Below are 17,337 nucleotides of genomic sequence, written 5' to 3'. Positions count from 1 at the left end.
TTTCCTGGAAAGTGGATTGGTCGTCGTGGGCCAGTTGAATGGCCCCCAAGGTCTCCCGATCTGACCCGCTTAGACTTTTATCTTTGGGGTCATCTGAAGGCAATTGTCTATGCTGTGAAGATACGAGATGGGCAGCACCTGAAACTACGGGTACTGGAAGCCTGTGCTAGCATTTCTTCTGCGGTGTTGCTATCAGTGTGTGAAGAGTGGGAGAAGAGGGTTGCATTGACAATCCAACACAATGGGCAGCACTTTGAACACATTTTATAAGTGGTTAGAAACTTGTAAATAACTCATGAAATAATAAAGTTACGTTAAAACCAAGCACACCATTGTTTTTCTTGTGAAATTCTCAATAAGTTTGATGTATCACATGACCCTCTTCCCATTGAAAAAACTTAAGTTGGATCCAAAATGGCCACCATGGTCACCACCCATCTTGAAAAGTTTTCCCCCTCCCATATACTAATGTGCCACAAACAGGAAGTTAATATCACCAACCATTCCCATTTTATTTAGGTGTATCCATATAAATGGCCCACCCTGTATATATATAAACTGACACCCAGCCAACACGTTTGGCCTTTGTGAGCAATGACCGTGAAAGAAATGTGGCAGCACACCAGATTGTGAATATTTAAGCCCTGTGGTCAAGAGTTTCAGGTTCCAGTATCACCTGTTACTTAAAAGAAAAAGTCACGTGTATCAGTTTTCTTCTAGTTTACCCAGATTGTGTTCAGGCTGCTACAGCAGAGTCACTCAAGTACTGAGGGGTGATTTTACTAGAAATAAACTGGCTTGCACTGCCACAGGGTACTGTTCGTTTCCTGTTCAAGCAGAACACACCAACCAATACAGGTTTCAGGCTTCTAAAGGTGTAAGAGACAAAAATGCTGAAACTGACAAAAATAAATAAATTAAATTGTAAAAATTTAAAGCCCCTGGTGGTTTTCCTTTAAACAGGCAGTGGCAGCTCAGAGGCAACTCTGCATTCAATATGGGAATCGAAACTCTGCTCTTGAGCGCCATGTGTGAATTGTTCAATAACTCTAGCCGAACAGCTCGCTGACTCAAGAAAAATATCTAGCATGTTAAATATCTAGACCAGTCGCTGACTCAAAATCGTGTAGTAGAAAGGCATTGCGAGTGGCAGCAAGTGCTATGTCGAACTACAGCCAATGAGAACGCAGGATAAGAGGTGAGGGGAAACCCATGGGAGGAGTGTAAAAACGTGGGACACGGGCATAACAATTTCTATCAGAATGCATTGGCGCACACACAAGTTCTACAGTATTTATGACTTATAGTCCACGGCAAACCATAATACCCACGCTGCATTGCAAAAAATATTTATTAACCTCCAACTCACAATAAAACAGAATCCTTGCTGGTCGTGTTGCCAAATCCACTCGGATTCATTTATTTTTCCTACTTGCTTTTATGCTGCACATCAGTGCACAAACAATTTTGATCGCTCGCTTATTTATATATATATATACAGTATATATACATATATATATATATATATATATATATTTATTTATATTTATTATATACTTAAGACTCCCGATTGCAAGAGATCCAGTCGTCTAGAGTGAACTGTACAGCGATCTGATGACTTGGAAAGTCGTGTAGTGTGAACTTGGCTTTAACTTTTGTGCTTTCAGATGTAAAGGTAAAAGTAATCAAGACAAAGAAGACGCAAGTTGTGAGTGAACTTAAATAACATTTACTTGCTCAAACAGGTCACAAAAACTGAGCGCTAGATCTGTACAAATAATGATGCACTTGCTGAGCAGTCATTTCCAGGTGATAGATAGTCTGTTAACTTACTGCAGAACAGCATTTCTTGGTCCATATAGCATATGTAAACTCAACTACATGACAGATGCTGCATTGCAGTAATTCACTCGAAAGTACACACACGAACAAAAGAGCAGCCTTTTCAATTTCTTTACAGACTAGAAGAAGAAAAGAACACGAGCTGAAGACTCCAGAAAACATAAGCAAGCTTAAATATGTACACAGCAGTGAAAGAGGTTAAATAAGAGTGCAGGGAGAAAAGATTACAGTGGACACGTCTTAAGTTTGGGCACCGGTGTAACTGCAATACAGACAAGGATACAGAGTTATCACAATCAAAGGGTCAACCAGATTAATGGTCGAAGTCACAGTTCTAGTACACTCACTCATATTCCAGTCACAAAGCCTGCCACTCGAGTCAAGGTGGACAAGTACAGCAAGCAGCATTTGCAGTAATAATAATAATAATTAAAAAAATATATAATAAGACACATTTGAACACAGGCCCGGCCTGCTCCAGACTGGCAGGTGTTCCAATAACACGTTAAAAAAAGCAGATAGAATTGAGAACATCCCTCAAAGCAAACCAGCTCCCTCTGCCGGTGTAACAGAGGTACTGAATGGAAATAAGGGTGAACACAAGGTAAACAAAGGAGGAAAAGACCCAAATTTATCATCATGTAGAACTACACAGAACAGATGACAGGTCGATGGAGGCCAATTTTAAGTGACTCGCATCATCCAAGTGAAACACAACATTTAGTGCAGGAAACCCGGCCTTGTGACTGAGGAGGTGGGGAAGAGGGGGACGTGGAGGGGTTAACAAGTACAGACCAAACACATGAAGCAGGAGAGCCAAAGTTTGTTTAGGTACAGAGTTTGATGTGACGATAAGGTAGATGAAAAGCAGCTGAACTTGCTGCTGTATGGACAGGTAATGATCACATGACATGCCACGCTTTTGCTATGCACAACTATATACAGAAGTCGGATCAAACAGCGTTTAAAAAAAAAAAATTGATACAGAGGAAGGGGATTTTTTCCTGTGAGGTACCTGCTGTTTAGCTTTTCTAATAGAAAAAAAAAAAAAAAAAAACTTAAAAGGCAAATTAAAAAAAAGGTAAAATCTAAAATTAAAAAAATGGTAATAATTTACATACACACCAAAATCATATTCACAAAACAAAACTCCCACTGACTGTTACACAACAGGCTGCCTGAACTCCACCCCACACCCCCACCTAGATTCCAAATCCCAAACTCTGTCCCTCCTTTCCCCCTGACTTCGAGCCAGTTAAAAGATGCGCTTGCGCTTTAAGTAGGAGTCGGCATAGTGCCCACCCAAGCCTTGAGAATGCTGCCCCACATAGCTGCCCTCAGGACTGGGCTCTGGTGATGGAATCAGGCGTGAGAACAGACGCTTCTGGCCTCCAACTGGAGTCTAAAACCAAAGAGAAAACAAATGGTGAACACCAGACATTCCCTTACTACTACTGACTCAAACCAACAGCAGGTTAATGCTTTAGAGTACTAGCTTTGCACCCCATTTGTTTTATGCAGTATTGAGGTAGGCTAAGCCAGGCAAAAAAAATTCAATTAAAAGCTAATTCTCACTAATTGTTTTATTCTGATTATTGTTGGTTTGTTTGTTTGTTTATTAGGATTTTAACATCATGTTTTTACACTTTGGTTACATTCATGACAGGAACGATAGTCACTCATTACACAAGATTCATCAGTTCACAAGGTTATATCAAACACAGTCATGGACAATTTTGTGTCTCCAATTCACCTCACTTGCATGTCTTTGGACTGTGGGAGGAAACCGGAGCACCCAGAGGAAACCCACGCAGACACGGGGAGAACATGCAAAGTCCACACAGAAAGGACCCGGACTGCCCCATCTGGGGATCGAACCCAGGACCATCTTGCTGTGAGGCGACAGTGCTTCCCACTAGGCCCATTCTGATTATGGTTACAGTGGATAGGGCAACATCTGTAAACATTGGCACAAGAACAGGGCAGCAGTCCAACATGCCACTAAACTGGACCATAAATGACTGGAAAACTACATCTTGTTGGGTCACATTTTCTTTTCTACTGTATTATTAGTTTTTATTATTTATTAGGATTTTATTGCCATGTTTTACACACTTTGGTTCTATTTATACACAAGATTCATCAGTTTAAGTTTATTGTCAAACACAGTCATGGACAATTTTGTATCGCCAATTCACTTCATTTGCATGTCTTTGGACTGTGGGAGGAAACCCATACAGACACAGGGAGAACGTGCAAACTCCACACCGAAAGGACCCAGACCGTTCGACCTGGGGTTCAAACCCAGGACCTTCTTGCTGTGAGGCGACAGTGCTACCTACTGAACCACAGTGCCACCCCTCTTTTACTGTAATGACATCAACCAAAAGCCTGATTAAGCATCCCATCTAGATTGTGATCAGGGTGTTTCAGGTACTGAGGGTGTCTTTACTTGAATGAAATTGGTCCTTCAGTTGAACAAAGCAACACTCCTGTGTTCCAGTATGTCAAAAGGTGCCTAGGGCCAAATCCAGGGCAATTTTAGACCAGCCAATTCACTTTTCTGCATGTCTTAGGAATATGTGGGTGAAATTCTATTATCCAGAGCACACAAACAGAGAGAAACCAAACCTAAGTGACATAATGCTGAGTAGTTGAATAATTTAACATTGGATAAGATAATAATGGATTTAATTGTTTTAGGTTTTGGATTTATTTTAATTTAACACAATGATAACAGGAAAGGGCCCTCCCTAAACCGTTGCTACAAAGTTATATAAAGACGCATACAGTTCCCTTCATATAATTAAATTATAAATTAAAAAATTAATTAAATGCTAATTCTTACTAATTGTTTTATTCTGATTATGGTTGTAGTGAGCAGGGCAACATCTGTAAATCACTGGCAAGAGAACAGGGCAGCAGTCCAACATGAAACTACATTGGACCATAAATGACTTGAAAACTACATCCTGTGGGGTCACATTTTTCTCTGAATTATTATTAATTATTTATTAGGATTTTAATGTCACGTTTTACTCTCTTTGGTTACATTCATGACAGGACAAGACTCATCAGTTCTAGTTCAATCTCAAACACAGTCATAGACAATTTTGTATCTCCAATTCACCTCACTTGCATGTTTTTGGACTGTGGGTTTCCTCCGGGAGCTCCGGTTTCCTCACACAGTCCAGACACAGGGAGAACATGCAAACTTCACACAGAAAGGACCCAAACTGCTCTACCTGGGAATCAAACCCAGGACTTTCTTGCTGTGAGGCCACAGTGCTACCCACTTAGTCACCGTGCCACCTGTATCTCCAATTCACCTCACTTGCATGTCTTTGGACTGTGGGACGGAACCTAAGCCTCCGGACGAAACCCACGCAGACACGGGGAGAACGTGCAAACTCCACACAGAAAGGACACAGACCGCCCCACCTGGGGATCGAACCCAGGACCTTCTTGCTGTGAGGCGACAGTGCTTCCCATTGAGCCACCTTATTGCCCCTCCAAAAGCGTCGAGTCACTCAGGTACTGGGGGTGTGTCTTTACTTCAATAAAATTGGACCTTCGCTTAAAATACCTTCTGTCTGTAAAGCAATTTGCACTGCCACATGGCTTTTTGTTCTTCATGTTCAAGCAGAACAAAGCAACACTTTCACGCTCTACAATGCCAGAAGTGACAAGGGCCAGATCCAGGGCAATTTTAGACCAGCTAATCCACTTTTCTGCATGTCTTGAGGTTTTGTTTCTCTCTGTTTGTGTGCTCTGGATAATGGATTTTCACCCACATTCCTAAGTGACATTAGTAGTTAATTAGTTTAACATTGTAGCAACAGATTAGGGAGGTCTCTTTCCTGTTATCACTGTTTATTTTTTTACATTTTGTTATGCATTTTCTCCCCATTTCTCCTGATTTTTAGCACATCCAATTTTTACCCAATTGCGTTATGCTTCCTCTCTACCGGTGCTGACCCCCGCCCCGATTAAGGAGAGCGAACTGACACACTCTCCCTCCGACATGTGTGCAGTAGCCGACTGCATCTTTTTACCTGCACAGGCGAGTTCATATGCTGATCAGCTTTGTGTACGGAGAGCCACACCCTGTGTCATTTTATGGCATGATCAGTGTTATGTTTGAGTCTGCTTATTGTATCTTGTCTATATCGTAGGTCCATTTTATATACCCCCCCCCCCCCCCCATTTTTCCCTCCTAATCTAGCCGTGTGCAATTACCTTGATTGCATCCTCTATACTGATTCGACCCTTCACCGCTCCGGCACGTACAGTCAGTACAGACTGCATTTTTCACCTGCACGAGTCGAGTTCATACACTTGACGGGCACTGTGTACGGAGGGCCACACCCCCATCAGCATTATTCCTCAGCCCTGTGCAGGCGCCATCAGTCAGCCAGCAGGGGCCGCAGTCGCACCAGTTATGAGGACCTATGACCCGACTTTCTTACCCTCTAACCCTGAACAGCCGCCAATCGTTGTTCATGCTGCCGCCCAGCCCAGTCGGAAAAGGCAGAGCTGAGATTCGATACGATGTATTCGAAACCCCAACTCTGGTGCGCTAGTGAACTTTACCGCTGCGCCACCTGAGCAGCTCATTTTCTATTTTCTATAAAATTATATAAAGAAGCATACAATTTCCTTTATATAACTGATTATACCCGTTAGCCATTGCTGTGGCTGAACACATGAAAAGGTGTCCCAATATTTTAGAAAAACTACAAAACCTACCTTAATTCCAGCCCCCGGTGCAGCAGAGAACACACTGGAGTGAGTCACAGGAGGCATTCCCACAGCCTGCTCAAGCAGAGATCAATTATTTAAATCCTTCATATCACATTAACTTTGCAATAAAACGTCAAAATCAAATTAAAATTGCAGCAGACGGAAAAGGCCGAGGTGTAGCCCTGGGCTAAAAGCTAGTTTAATAATTAACATACTGCTTTCTCCTCAAAACCACCTTGTAAGTATTGATTCACCTTGAGCTGCCGATATTTTTACAGAGTGTTAAATATACATACAAAAGGAGCCAGTTTCACATCTCGTTTACACTCAACATGACAAGCTTGTGAGCAGTTGTAAATTTAATTCACTACTGTAGATGGACGTACCTTATTGAGCTGGGTGGAAGGCACATTCCTAGGCACTCCGAAGCCGAAGTAGGAGGTACCAGGAGGGCTAGGTGGGTAACCAAAGGAAGGTGTTCTTTCACAAACGTTTTCATTTCCCGGGTGCTTTAAGAAAAAAAAATAGGATAAAATGAAGTTAGCTGAGATACTAAGAGTTTTATAATACATTCAGACCGACAGTGATGCGACTGGCTGTGATTTATTTTCAGTTAGAGCTGATGATTGAACATTAGTGATGAAGTGGGCGGAGTCAGCAACACACAACAGTTTATATATAACGTTATGCAATTAAGGAGCAAAGCGACATGGCGATTACCAATAGGAATTGAGCATTGTTTATTTATTAGGATTCACAACAGGGATGTTTCGATCCGATGTCAAAGATCGGAATCGGGGCCGATCAAGGCATTTTTTAACTGATCGGTATCGGCTTTACTAAGGCCGATCCTAATCCCGATCCTCTGTTTTACGTCAGCATGTCCGCTGTGTGGAAATACTTTAAATTGGAAAGTGAAACAAGTCCAACAGCGAAGTGTAATGTCTGCAATGCGAGTGTTTCACGAGGCGGTAGGAGCAGAGCTGCGTTCATTACGGTAGAATTGTACTATTTATATGGTGCGTAAGTCAAGGATCACACCGGTTTACAAAACAACGTAGTGATGCACTTGCTTAATAAAGAAATAAATACACGGTATATTCACAAATTGTCGGGAGCAGAACACTTTATTAACTTCTGTTACGGTACCGAATAGCGGACAGCTAGAGTAATCGCGTTAGCCAAGCACGCTATTCCATGCACTATGGAAGCCCCAAAGGGTCAAAACACTCACTTCGTGTCCATCAAACCATTGTCACAATACAACCACAGAAAGGTTTGTTACAACACGCATACAAGTACGGTGGCTCATAAGAAACAAACCAGATATCATTTAACCAAACGATCTACAATTACTACCAATTTGATACGGCACCTAAAAAATAAACACTCAGTCGAATACAGCGAGTTTATTATTATATGATGAGAAGAGGAACCGGCTGTCCGCTAACACGGCAGAGATGCTGATTTTCCTCAAAAAGAACCTTCACTTCATTTTGAGTGTTCTAGTTTTACTACTACAATGCTGCACTAAGTTTGTTTACTTTTATTTTGTAAAAATAAAAGAACATTAAGCAATAGCTTGGATGCAGGCATTTTTTTCCTTACAGCACTGCAGAGCTATTCAGTTGTTAAACATATACATTGGATTAATTTGAATAACTGTAATGTACATTGTTTTGGTTACTAGATAATAGTTCTTACTAGAGATGGAAGAGAAACCAATTGAAGTGGCATCAAGTCTTGCAAGTAGACAGCAGTGATTACAGAGAAACAGTTTTCTTGTCATGTTTACTGCACAGACAGTGATGCACCACGCAGGGATGAAATTTACAGACACACGCTCCAGGATTTATATTTTTAGCAGCAACACATCTGATTTGTGGTAAAACTGGGTGGGAAGGAGTATGATTTGTAATCAAATTGCTTGTTCTTTACACTCTGTAGATACTAGCCAGTAAAGTGCGCTGTTCTGTCATGGCGTCAGTTAAACCATGGATGATGGCGCTGCTGGTGTGAACACAGGTCGATCAGTGATACGGGAAGCAAGAGGCGAAGAATGCTGCCAGTCTGAACATCTTGTTTCACATATAGGTCACTGTTTACAGGATTTTGTACAATTTTTTATGCGTTTTCCCCCTTTTTTCTCCCAACCTAGTCATATCCAAACACCAGTTGGATCTCCTCCAGTGCTGCAGACCACTACCCTGACCAAGAAGGGCTATACCCAACACACACACCCTCCGAGACCTGTGTAGTAGTCAACCGCTTCTTTTTAGGTGCATGAGGCGAGTTTACACAAAGCTCACGATAGCGTACGGAGGGTCACATCATGATAATGATCTCTATTATTCCCGTCTCTGTTCATATGGCTTTTACCAGCTTGCAGAGGCTGCAGTCACAACAGCAATGAGGAATCCGTTCGGACCACCCTCCCTCAGACACGACTGGCAGAGATTCGAACTCGACAGCTCATGCGTGTTATTTGCTGTGCCACCTGAGCACCCTGTGTTTTAATGATTGGATCACTAATTTTCATTAAGGTGTTGAAACACTTCCTGGCTTATATTTTTACGAACTAATTATTCCTGGTCAGGATCATGGTGAGTGCACCACCTAAATACACCACTGACTAAGAGCAAAACCATTGCAGCACTAAATCATTCTATTAGTAACACTTCTAGAACCCAAAACACATCACTTCAATCCAGATTATCCTCAAAGTTAAACATTTCAGAACAGATGTAAATTAAAATAAATTTTTTTTATTAAACTTGGTTTGTTTATTAGGATTTTAATGTCATGTTTTACACTTTGGTTACATTCATGACAGGAACGGTAGTTACTCATTACACAAGGTTCATCACTTCACAAGGTTATATCAAACACAGTCTTGGACAATTTAGTGTCTCCAATTCACCTCACTTGCATGTCTTTGGACTGTGGGAGAAAACTGGAGCACCCGGAGGAAACCCACGCAGACACGGGGAGAACATGCAAACTCCACACAGAAAGAACCCGGACCACCCCACCTGGGGATCGAACCCAGGACCTTCTTGCTGTGAGATGACTAATTAAACTTGGTAAGAAACTTTGTTCCACATGAAATAATGTCTCAGCTTATTTATTCAATTGAGCTTGGCTCATAATTTCCGACATAATTCTCACAATGAGCTCATATTAGAGCAAAACAACAGAAAGGAACAAAAAAAAATGCTGCCAGCTTTACAGAAAATGTGTTTTTAATTTCTGGCATCTTGCTACGTGTGAAGTATAGAAGACAATTTACAGACATGCAGACACCCAATTTGAAGCCAATAAAATCTAATGAGTTACTTAACCATTCCTTAAGCAGTATTATATTTAAAGAGGGTCATACTTGCACTCCATAAGGTAGCAGTCCTGTGCCACCCAGAGCCTCTTGATGCTCATAAAGGTAAGAAAGTGGATCCTGCAGAAAGATCAAAGATTAGAACACATGGCTTTTATACAGAGCTTCACCACTATCACTAGGAATATCAAAAGCACTGTTTAGTGTCATGTTAATGCAAAAGTGTGGAGGGGGGGAGCAACAGATTTCAGAGTATTGAAGGTATCCAGTTGAATTTTCACCACAATCCTGTTTGGATTTTAACACCATGTTCAACACATCTGTGTCATTATATGGCATGATCGTATTATGTTCGAGTCTGCTTATTGTATCTTGTCTTATATTATGGGTCCATTTTATATTTTCATTTTTATGGCTGTGAGAGGTTAACAAAAGGTTTATTGTGGTTTTAGGTGTGTACTTATTGTATTTCCTGTATGTATATGGGGCATTCTCCACAATCCTGTTAAACAGAGCACGAGTTATGGCATCTTAAACTCCAAAAAACAATAAGCTGGTGAGCATTTCTATCTATGCACAGGACAAAATCCAAATTTTGCAACCCACTGCACCGAACATGAACATGGAGTATTTATAGTACTAAAGACTCAGTGAGATTGAACAGCACACTATACAAGATTAATCTGGAAATAGGACAGCACACTGTGATCACAGACAGAATGTGTGCTGACAAACCCCAGACAGTTCATTTAAAGTAAACAGATTTTTTTCTGCAAATGCCAAAGTAGTGCAGAATAAAGGTTACAGTAGAAATAGGGATGCCAATGATGAACTAGTTAACTGCTAACTAATGTTTAATTAATGCTGTTGGAAATTAATGTAAAATAATTTTTAACCAACAGCTGATGCGTCACTCCAATTGAAAGCACAGCTACACATCTGTACTGTGAAAAAAGCACTGATTTAAAACACACCCAGACCCACCCTTTGGAGATTTTATGCATTTATTAATTCAATTATGTTTTACCACCACTTTATCTCAATCAGGGCGGTAGTGGACACGACTTTCCCGGAATCACTGGGTGCAGTGCAGTAACACACGCTGTACAGGACAACAATCATGTCTGTAGCTGCTGGAAATTCGAACCCTAAATCCCAGTGGTAGTGGGCTACCGGATGCATTTATACAATTTAGGTAATGGAATGACAAATATCACACACAGATTCACATGTCTCTACAGAAAATGATGTGCCTGTTACACTGAAACTTGATGCAAAATATCCACAAGTCTGTTGATCATCTCATAATAACCACACTATTAAAAAGCTTTAATATACCAACTGCATTTCTGTTCATTATGATTAACAGTTTATTACAAGTGCTAAGTGAACATGTTAGCGTCACAGTGATAAACACTGAGCAGAACCAGTTCAGCATCATCATTGTACGTTTTATACAGTAACCAGAAGCTATTTTTTCAAATCAATAAAACATTGACTTCACACTAAATACAACAAATAAATAATTTAACTAACATGTTCAGCACATTCATGCCATTTACAGCATACTAGGTATTTTGATTTGTTTATAGTTTCTTTTCTTTATGAATCCATATTATATCCTTATTATTTTATGGCTGCAAGATACATTAGTAGTGTTTTCTTGGGCATTTTCTTATCTAAAGGATTGCTGTGTGTAGTTGTTGCCTTTCCTTAACATCCATTGTGTTCAAGTCATACACAATATGTAGAACTGGTCAGTAAACCTTCATTGACATTCGGGTGCATCCCTTAGACTTTGTGGTTAGTGTTCTATTTGGTTTGCCATTTATCTTCGATATACACTGATCAGGCATAACATTATGACCACCTTCCTAATATTGTGTTGGTCCCCCTTTTGCTGCCAAAAGAGCCCTGACCCGTCAGACTCCACTAGACTCCTAAAGGTGTGCTGTGGTATCTGGCACCAAGATGTTAGCAGCAGATCCTTCAACTCCTGTAAGTTGTGAGCTGGGGCCTCCATGGATCGGACTTGTTTGTCCAGCGCATCCCACAGATGCTCGATTGGATTGAGATCTAGGGAAACTGGAGGCCAAGTCAACACCTCAAACTCGTTGCTGTGCTCCTCAAAGCATTCCTAAACAATTTTTGCTTTGTGGCAGGGTGCATTATCCTGCTGCCATCAGGGAATACTGTTTCCATGAAAGGGTGAACATGGTCTGCAACAACGCTTAGGTAGGTGGTACATGTCAAAGTAACTTCTACATGGAGGGCAGGACCCAAAGTTTCCCACAAGAACATTGCCCAAAACATCACACTGCCTCTGCCAGCTTGCCTTCTTCCCATAGTGCATCCTGGTGCTGTGTTCTCCCAGGTAAGCGACGCACACAGTGGTCATAATGTTATGCCTAGTCAATGTGTGTATGTTTTAGTCTCATATAAATAAGGTAATTGATGATTATTTCTGTATTATCTTGTTTGAGAGTTTCTTTTAATGTATTGGGCATATGTACAGTACTTTGTGTCTTTTATTGTTGTATTTTGGGCATTCGTTCAGGATGTGTTTTATGGTGATTGGTTCAAGTGTTTGTGTGTCAATCTAGAATGGCCCATTCTACATCTAATGTATATAACTTGGTCACTTGTCAGTTTGCAGTTAGTTGTCGACTAATGACGCTGGATTATCTGATGAAATGGACTGAACTTTGGATATTATATGGGATGCAAATTTCAGTCTTTCAATATTCAAAGCTATCTGCATCAGGTTGAACAGAGAGCACAGTCTGTGACACAGCCAAACAGCTTGCTGACTGAAAGCCCACCTTTCGCATTTTAGTCTCATGCAGCTTGGTTTAAAAATATTTTAGTTTAAAACAATACACAATACTGACTAACAGTGTAACATGTTTAAAGCTTGCTGCTCAGTGGTAAGCTGTTGTGCCACGCATCATTTGAAAGACCCAAACTATATGGTAAGTGGTAACAAGCGTTGTCTCAGCCTCGCAGTGATTAAAACACAAAACCCTCATCATGTGAATGCAGCCTTATGCTTAAAGGCATTTCTTCTTTTGCCTGTGGTATCAAATTAGTACAGCGACTGGTAAATATTTACCATTGTAGATTACCAAAAAGTTGAGTTTGGATTTCTGTTTGGTATACTAGGTAAATAAACTGCAATATGCTAACCTGGTGTATAGTTGGGAAATCATAGGAGTCCTGACAGCGAAGGCTGTAATTGGGGTGGATGCTCTGGATGGATCGTTGGTTGGACATGCTGCCTAGTGGTGGTCTCTTTCTGTATGGGTGGGGTCTGGAGTTGACAGCTATAAAGAAATGTGTCACATTTAGCTTAGCTTACAGAAAAGTGCTAAAAACAAGAAACAAATTAGGAAAGAATTTAGGAAGGACCCACCTGAGGATGAAAACATACTGGGTGCATTGAGAAAAGGAATTGAGGACACTCCCATCTCTTTTGGTGGCTCGCCCAAAATTGAAGCCTTCACATAAAGGAGGAAAACAGTGGTTAATACATTATGCAGCTTTATACCCTCATCTATACTATAAGTGAATACTGACAATATACAGTACATTTACATTTTCAGCATTTAGCAGACGCTTTTATCCAAAGCGACTTACACAATGAGCTGAACACGATGAGCAATTGAGGGTTAAGGGCCTTGCTCAGGGACCCAACAGTGGCAACTTGGTGGTGGCGGGGCTTGAACCGGCAACCTTCTGTTTACTAATCCAGTACCTTAACCACTGAGATATCACTGGCCCACAGTACATGCTGAAGCAGTCATACTGCATTTCTAAGTTCCGTTAGAGAGGTAAAGCAGAAAGTCATGTGACAGTGGATAGCATGTGCCATTAGGGGGACTAAAGGGGGGATTTGTGTGGGTTAGTTTGCAACCACTAGTCAATTAAGAGGAATATATTTAGGTCTTGAGCTGAAAATATCATTTTCTTGAAGCCTTTATTAAAAGCCTGGTGAGCCCCTCTACAGCCTGAAAGTCCTATTTGAAACCCTGAAAACAGCTGTATACCCAAGTCTATCACCCTGACAGTGAACCATGAAAAGAATGGACTCAGCCATATCTGTAAATGCATCTATGAATCAAAGACCCACATGACTCACCAATAGGGCTGGGTATCGCCACTAATTTCCTGAATCGATTCGATTCCGATTCACAAGGTCCCGATTCGATCTTCGATTTTCGATTCAATTTTCGATTCAATTTCGATTCAACACATTTAGGCATATTTGAGTTACATTAACAGGTTTTGTTTAAATATGTACAGATGTTCAGAGAACGAATGTGATAATTGTACAAAAAACTCATTATTAAAAATGTGTATTTTGTTTACATAAATAATCAATTGTTTTGTAGAGAACGATCAGGTCAGAAATACTGTAAAACTCGCGTGTGCTGATGTATTCTGATAGAAACTATATTGCGCTCCACCACCTGTTTACAACCTCCCCCCTGTGTTTCCCCTCGCCGTTTCACACATTGATCGAGAGCCGAGTTTTGATCGAGTTCCTCCCGAATCCAGCACCGACCCGTCGCCGAGCGAAAATCAGTGCAAAAAGTTGTGTAGTGGTCATAACTTGAGCTTCTGCCATGCTAAACTGATGTGCAGGTCAGATCTCGTTGCATGAAAAAACACTGGCTGGTCACGCGAAATTAAAGGAGGTAACAGATTTCCGTGTGCACCGTAAAAAGGGGTGTATTTAAAAGATCGATCTCACGTTTATATGAATCGATATCGGATCGTTCAAATAAAGATCGATTCGAATCGAAAAATCGATTTTATAAACCCACCCCTACTCACCAAGCTGAAAAACTCACTAATGGCACCACATCTTACTAAAAAAGGATTTAAACTGTTTACATGCCTCCCAAAGCAATGGGAGAAACTAACAGCAGAAATGTTGGGACAGCACGTTCAATAAAGCAGTGATTTGTAAATTCTCTGATCAATATTAAATTAGCAACAAAATGCAGAAAAAGGACAAGGTTATAGTATTGTTTTTCTAATGGTGCGTGCTGACCTGCCAATGTGTCATGATTGTATTGTTACAACCACATGGAACATAACATTTGATTGTTCCGATTCTGCAGCGTTTAGGTTGGTTAAAAACCAGGAGGGCAGCTGCATTTTGAATTAGTCCCACAGAGGACATGGGAGAATCTGCCAGAATGGAGTTGCAGTAGTTTAGCCAAAAGATTAAGTGACTGGACCAGAAGCTGAGTGGCTTCCATAGAGAGAAATGGTTGAATCGTCTTGACACTGTAAAGGAGGAACCGGCACGATCTTCACAAGTTCACGCTCAACTCTTTTGATATATACCCGTGCCTTACCAATATGTGCCCAATATATTCAAATTGGAGCAGGTGTATTACAATCGAGTTCTAAAGTTGTAAATAAAGCAATTAGGACCACCTGACCACAAGCTGGAGGGCTACAGCAAAGGGTCTGTATATATTTGTAAATACTTTTTTATTAAATCTATTTTAATAACAAAAACACCCAGAACTAAACAGTCTTACATTTAACCAAATACAAAACTAGAAGTTGTATCTTACCGCTGAAAGTGTGGGCCCATTTCCTTCTAGTACACTTCCCAGATGGGGCATGTTTAAACCCTGCAGTGCAGGAGAAGGGTTTGGTGAAAAACTCATTGGTGTGGTTGGGGAATCCGGATCCCTTACTAGCGGTCTGCCAAAAGCCGGCGGCTTTATGGGGCCTAATGACTCTGTTTGTAGACTCATAGCACCTGGATCAAAAAGACAAGAGGATTAAGACTGTTGTAGAATGTTGGGCCTTGCTTCACTTAATTACCAATCTTTTTTCTGTGTTAGAGCTGGTAAGCCAGTCATACCATGAGGTAAATCTCCCAGCATGTTGCCACCATGTTGCACAGGTAGAGAAGCCAGTGGGTTTTCACTCAGTAATGCAGCCTGCTAAACAGAAACCAAGTCATTAACATCTGGCACAATGCCAACCAGTACAGTTAGCACATGATTAAGAACAAGAAATGAACAACCACAAAGCAAGCCACACAAACATTTTTTACACAAACTGTAAACTCAAGGTTGGAGAAATTGGTCCTTACACACAATTAGCTTAGCAATAAACACATCACACACACAAATTCTGCAAGTGCTCGATTGTCTGCTTTTAAAACCAGGTTAATAAAAAAAGAACATTAGGAGGTACAATGTATAGAATTGTGGTTCTAATGAGAATGATGGCAGTTTATGTTCTCCTATAGCCGTATGACTTAGCAATTTAGCAGTCTGGCAGGTTTTCATTTGTAAGCAATACACTGAGAGGGTAGCCATCAGACCCTGCTTGGTCTTCTGATTTGTAAAATTCTCAACCACCACAGCAAACACACAGCGCCACTCACACAATGTGGTGGTAGGAGGCTTTCATGACTGTGCAGAAGCTGTGCCCAAAGAGGATTTCCTAAAAATGCTTGCTACGGAAAAAATGATGGAATAAAAACCTGATAACAGAAAATCTGAGCAAAAAACAAGCAAAATACGAAAAGAAAAATGTCAATGACCTGTTGGACTTGGTTCTGGAGCAGAAGTTGCACCAGTGCTGCAGAGAGAGCCGGATTGGCAAGCAGTGGCATTGCCGGCACTGCACCAAGCAGACCTGCACACAGAGACATGGTTATTGTAGCACTAACAGGAAAGTTCATTCCAAAGCATTTGGGTACACCCAGTGACTTATTTCACCACAGTAATTCTAAGAACAGATTGATACATTGGGCAGGTAGGCAGTGCATATTCATCTTGTACACAACACTGAATTCCCACAACACTATGCCAAGTAACCCTTAAGACACAGGCAACCGGAGTAATAGTTAAAGCAAAAAATCAATTTATTACTCAGCTGAGGACCGATCTCATATTGCAAACACTCACACAGCTTTACAGAAGAGAAAGGTGGATACCGTCTGCCCTATCGCAGTATTTATACCCCGCTTTACTGCCCCTTCAGGCTAACTCTGCTCGAGGCCGACTTTCCACAAACTTGTTTATCATTTTACAAGAATGGTCAGTTTGTTAGGAACATGGCTGTGTGTATGTGTGGGTGTGTGTCAAGGTCAGTAACAGCCTTTGGAATTCTGAAACCTTCAAAAAAAAAAAGTCACTTCTATCCTTGTTAATTGTACTAAGAAAGCAGAAACTTATGAGTTTAATGTAAATAACTAATAAAATGTAAAATTTCCAGTCACAATAGTTACCAACAAGCACATGAATATAAACTAGAGATGGGCACCCACCCCGTCAAAAACATGTGACTTTTTTTCTACAATGGCAGAAGTGGATTCTCACAGAGCTGCGCAATGTATGAAGAGTCACACTATGGCCTATATAAATCCTCCACCACTCAAGCTG

At 40.9% G+C, this 17,337-nt stretch overlaps 1 protein-coding gene across 1 annotated transcript in view; it reads right to left on the bottom strand.

Annotated features, from left to right (window-relative positions):
• Positions 1-1,706: 1,706 nt before the first annotated feature.
• Positions 1,707-17,337, bottom strand: part of raver1 (ribonucleoprotein, PTB-binding 1) — a 29,134-nt gene continuing 13,503 nt past the window's right edge. The window contains exons 6-14 of the mRNA XM_062990292.1: positions 16,494-16,588; positions 15,804-15,882; positions 15,508-15,698; positions 13,329-13,413; positions 13,103-13,239; positions 9,965-10,036; positions 6,972-7,094; positions 6,592-6,657; positions 1,707-3,244 (exon numbers count right to left, since the gene is read on the bottom strand). Of these exons, the coding sequence (XP_062846362.1) occupies positions 3,098-3,244; positions 6,592-6,657; positions 6,972-7,094; positions 9,965-10,036; positions 13,103-13,239; positions 13,329-13,413; positions 15,508-15,698; positions 15,804-15,882; positions 16,494-16,588 (995 nt within the window). The 3' untranslated portion in view covers positions 1,707-3,097. The remainder of the gene's footprint in view (positions 3,245-6,591; positions 6,658-6,971; positions 7,095-9,964; positions 10,037-13,102; positions 13,240-13,328; positions 13,414-15,507; positions 15,699-15,803; positions 15,883-16,493; positions 16,589-17,337) is intronic.

Source organism: Trichomycterus rosablanca, chromosome 2 (assembly GCF_030014385.1).
Source record: "Trichomycterus rosablanca isolate fTriRos1 chromosome 2, fTriRos1.hap1, whole genome shotgun sequence".
NCBI lineage: Eukaryota > Metazoa > Chordata > Actinopteri > Siluriformes > Trichomycteridae > Trichomycterus > Trichomycterus rosablanca.
The sequence above is the reverse complement of the archived record's forward strand: the minus strand, read 5'-3'. Positions and strand labels throughout refer to the sequence as shown.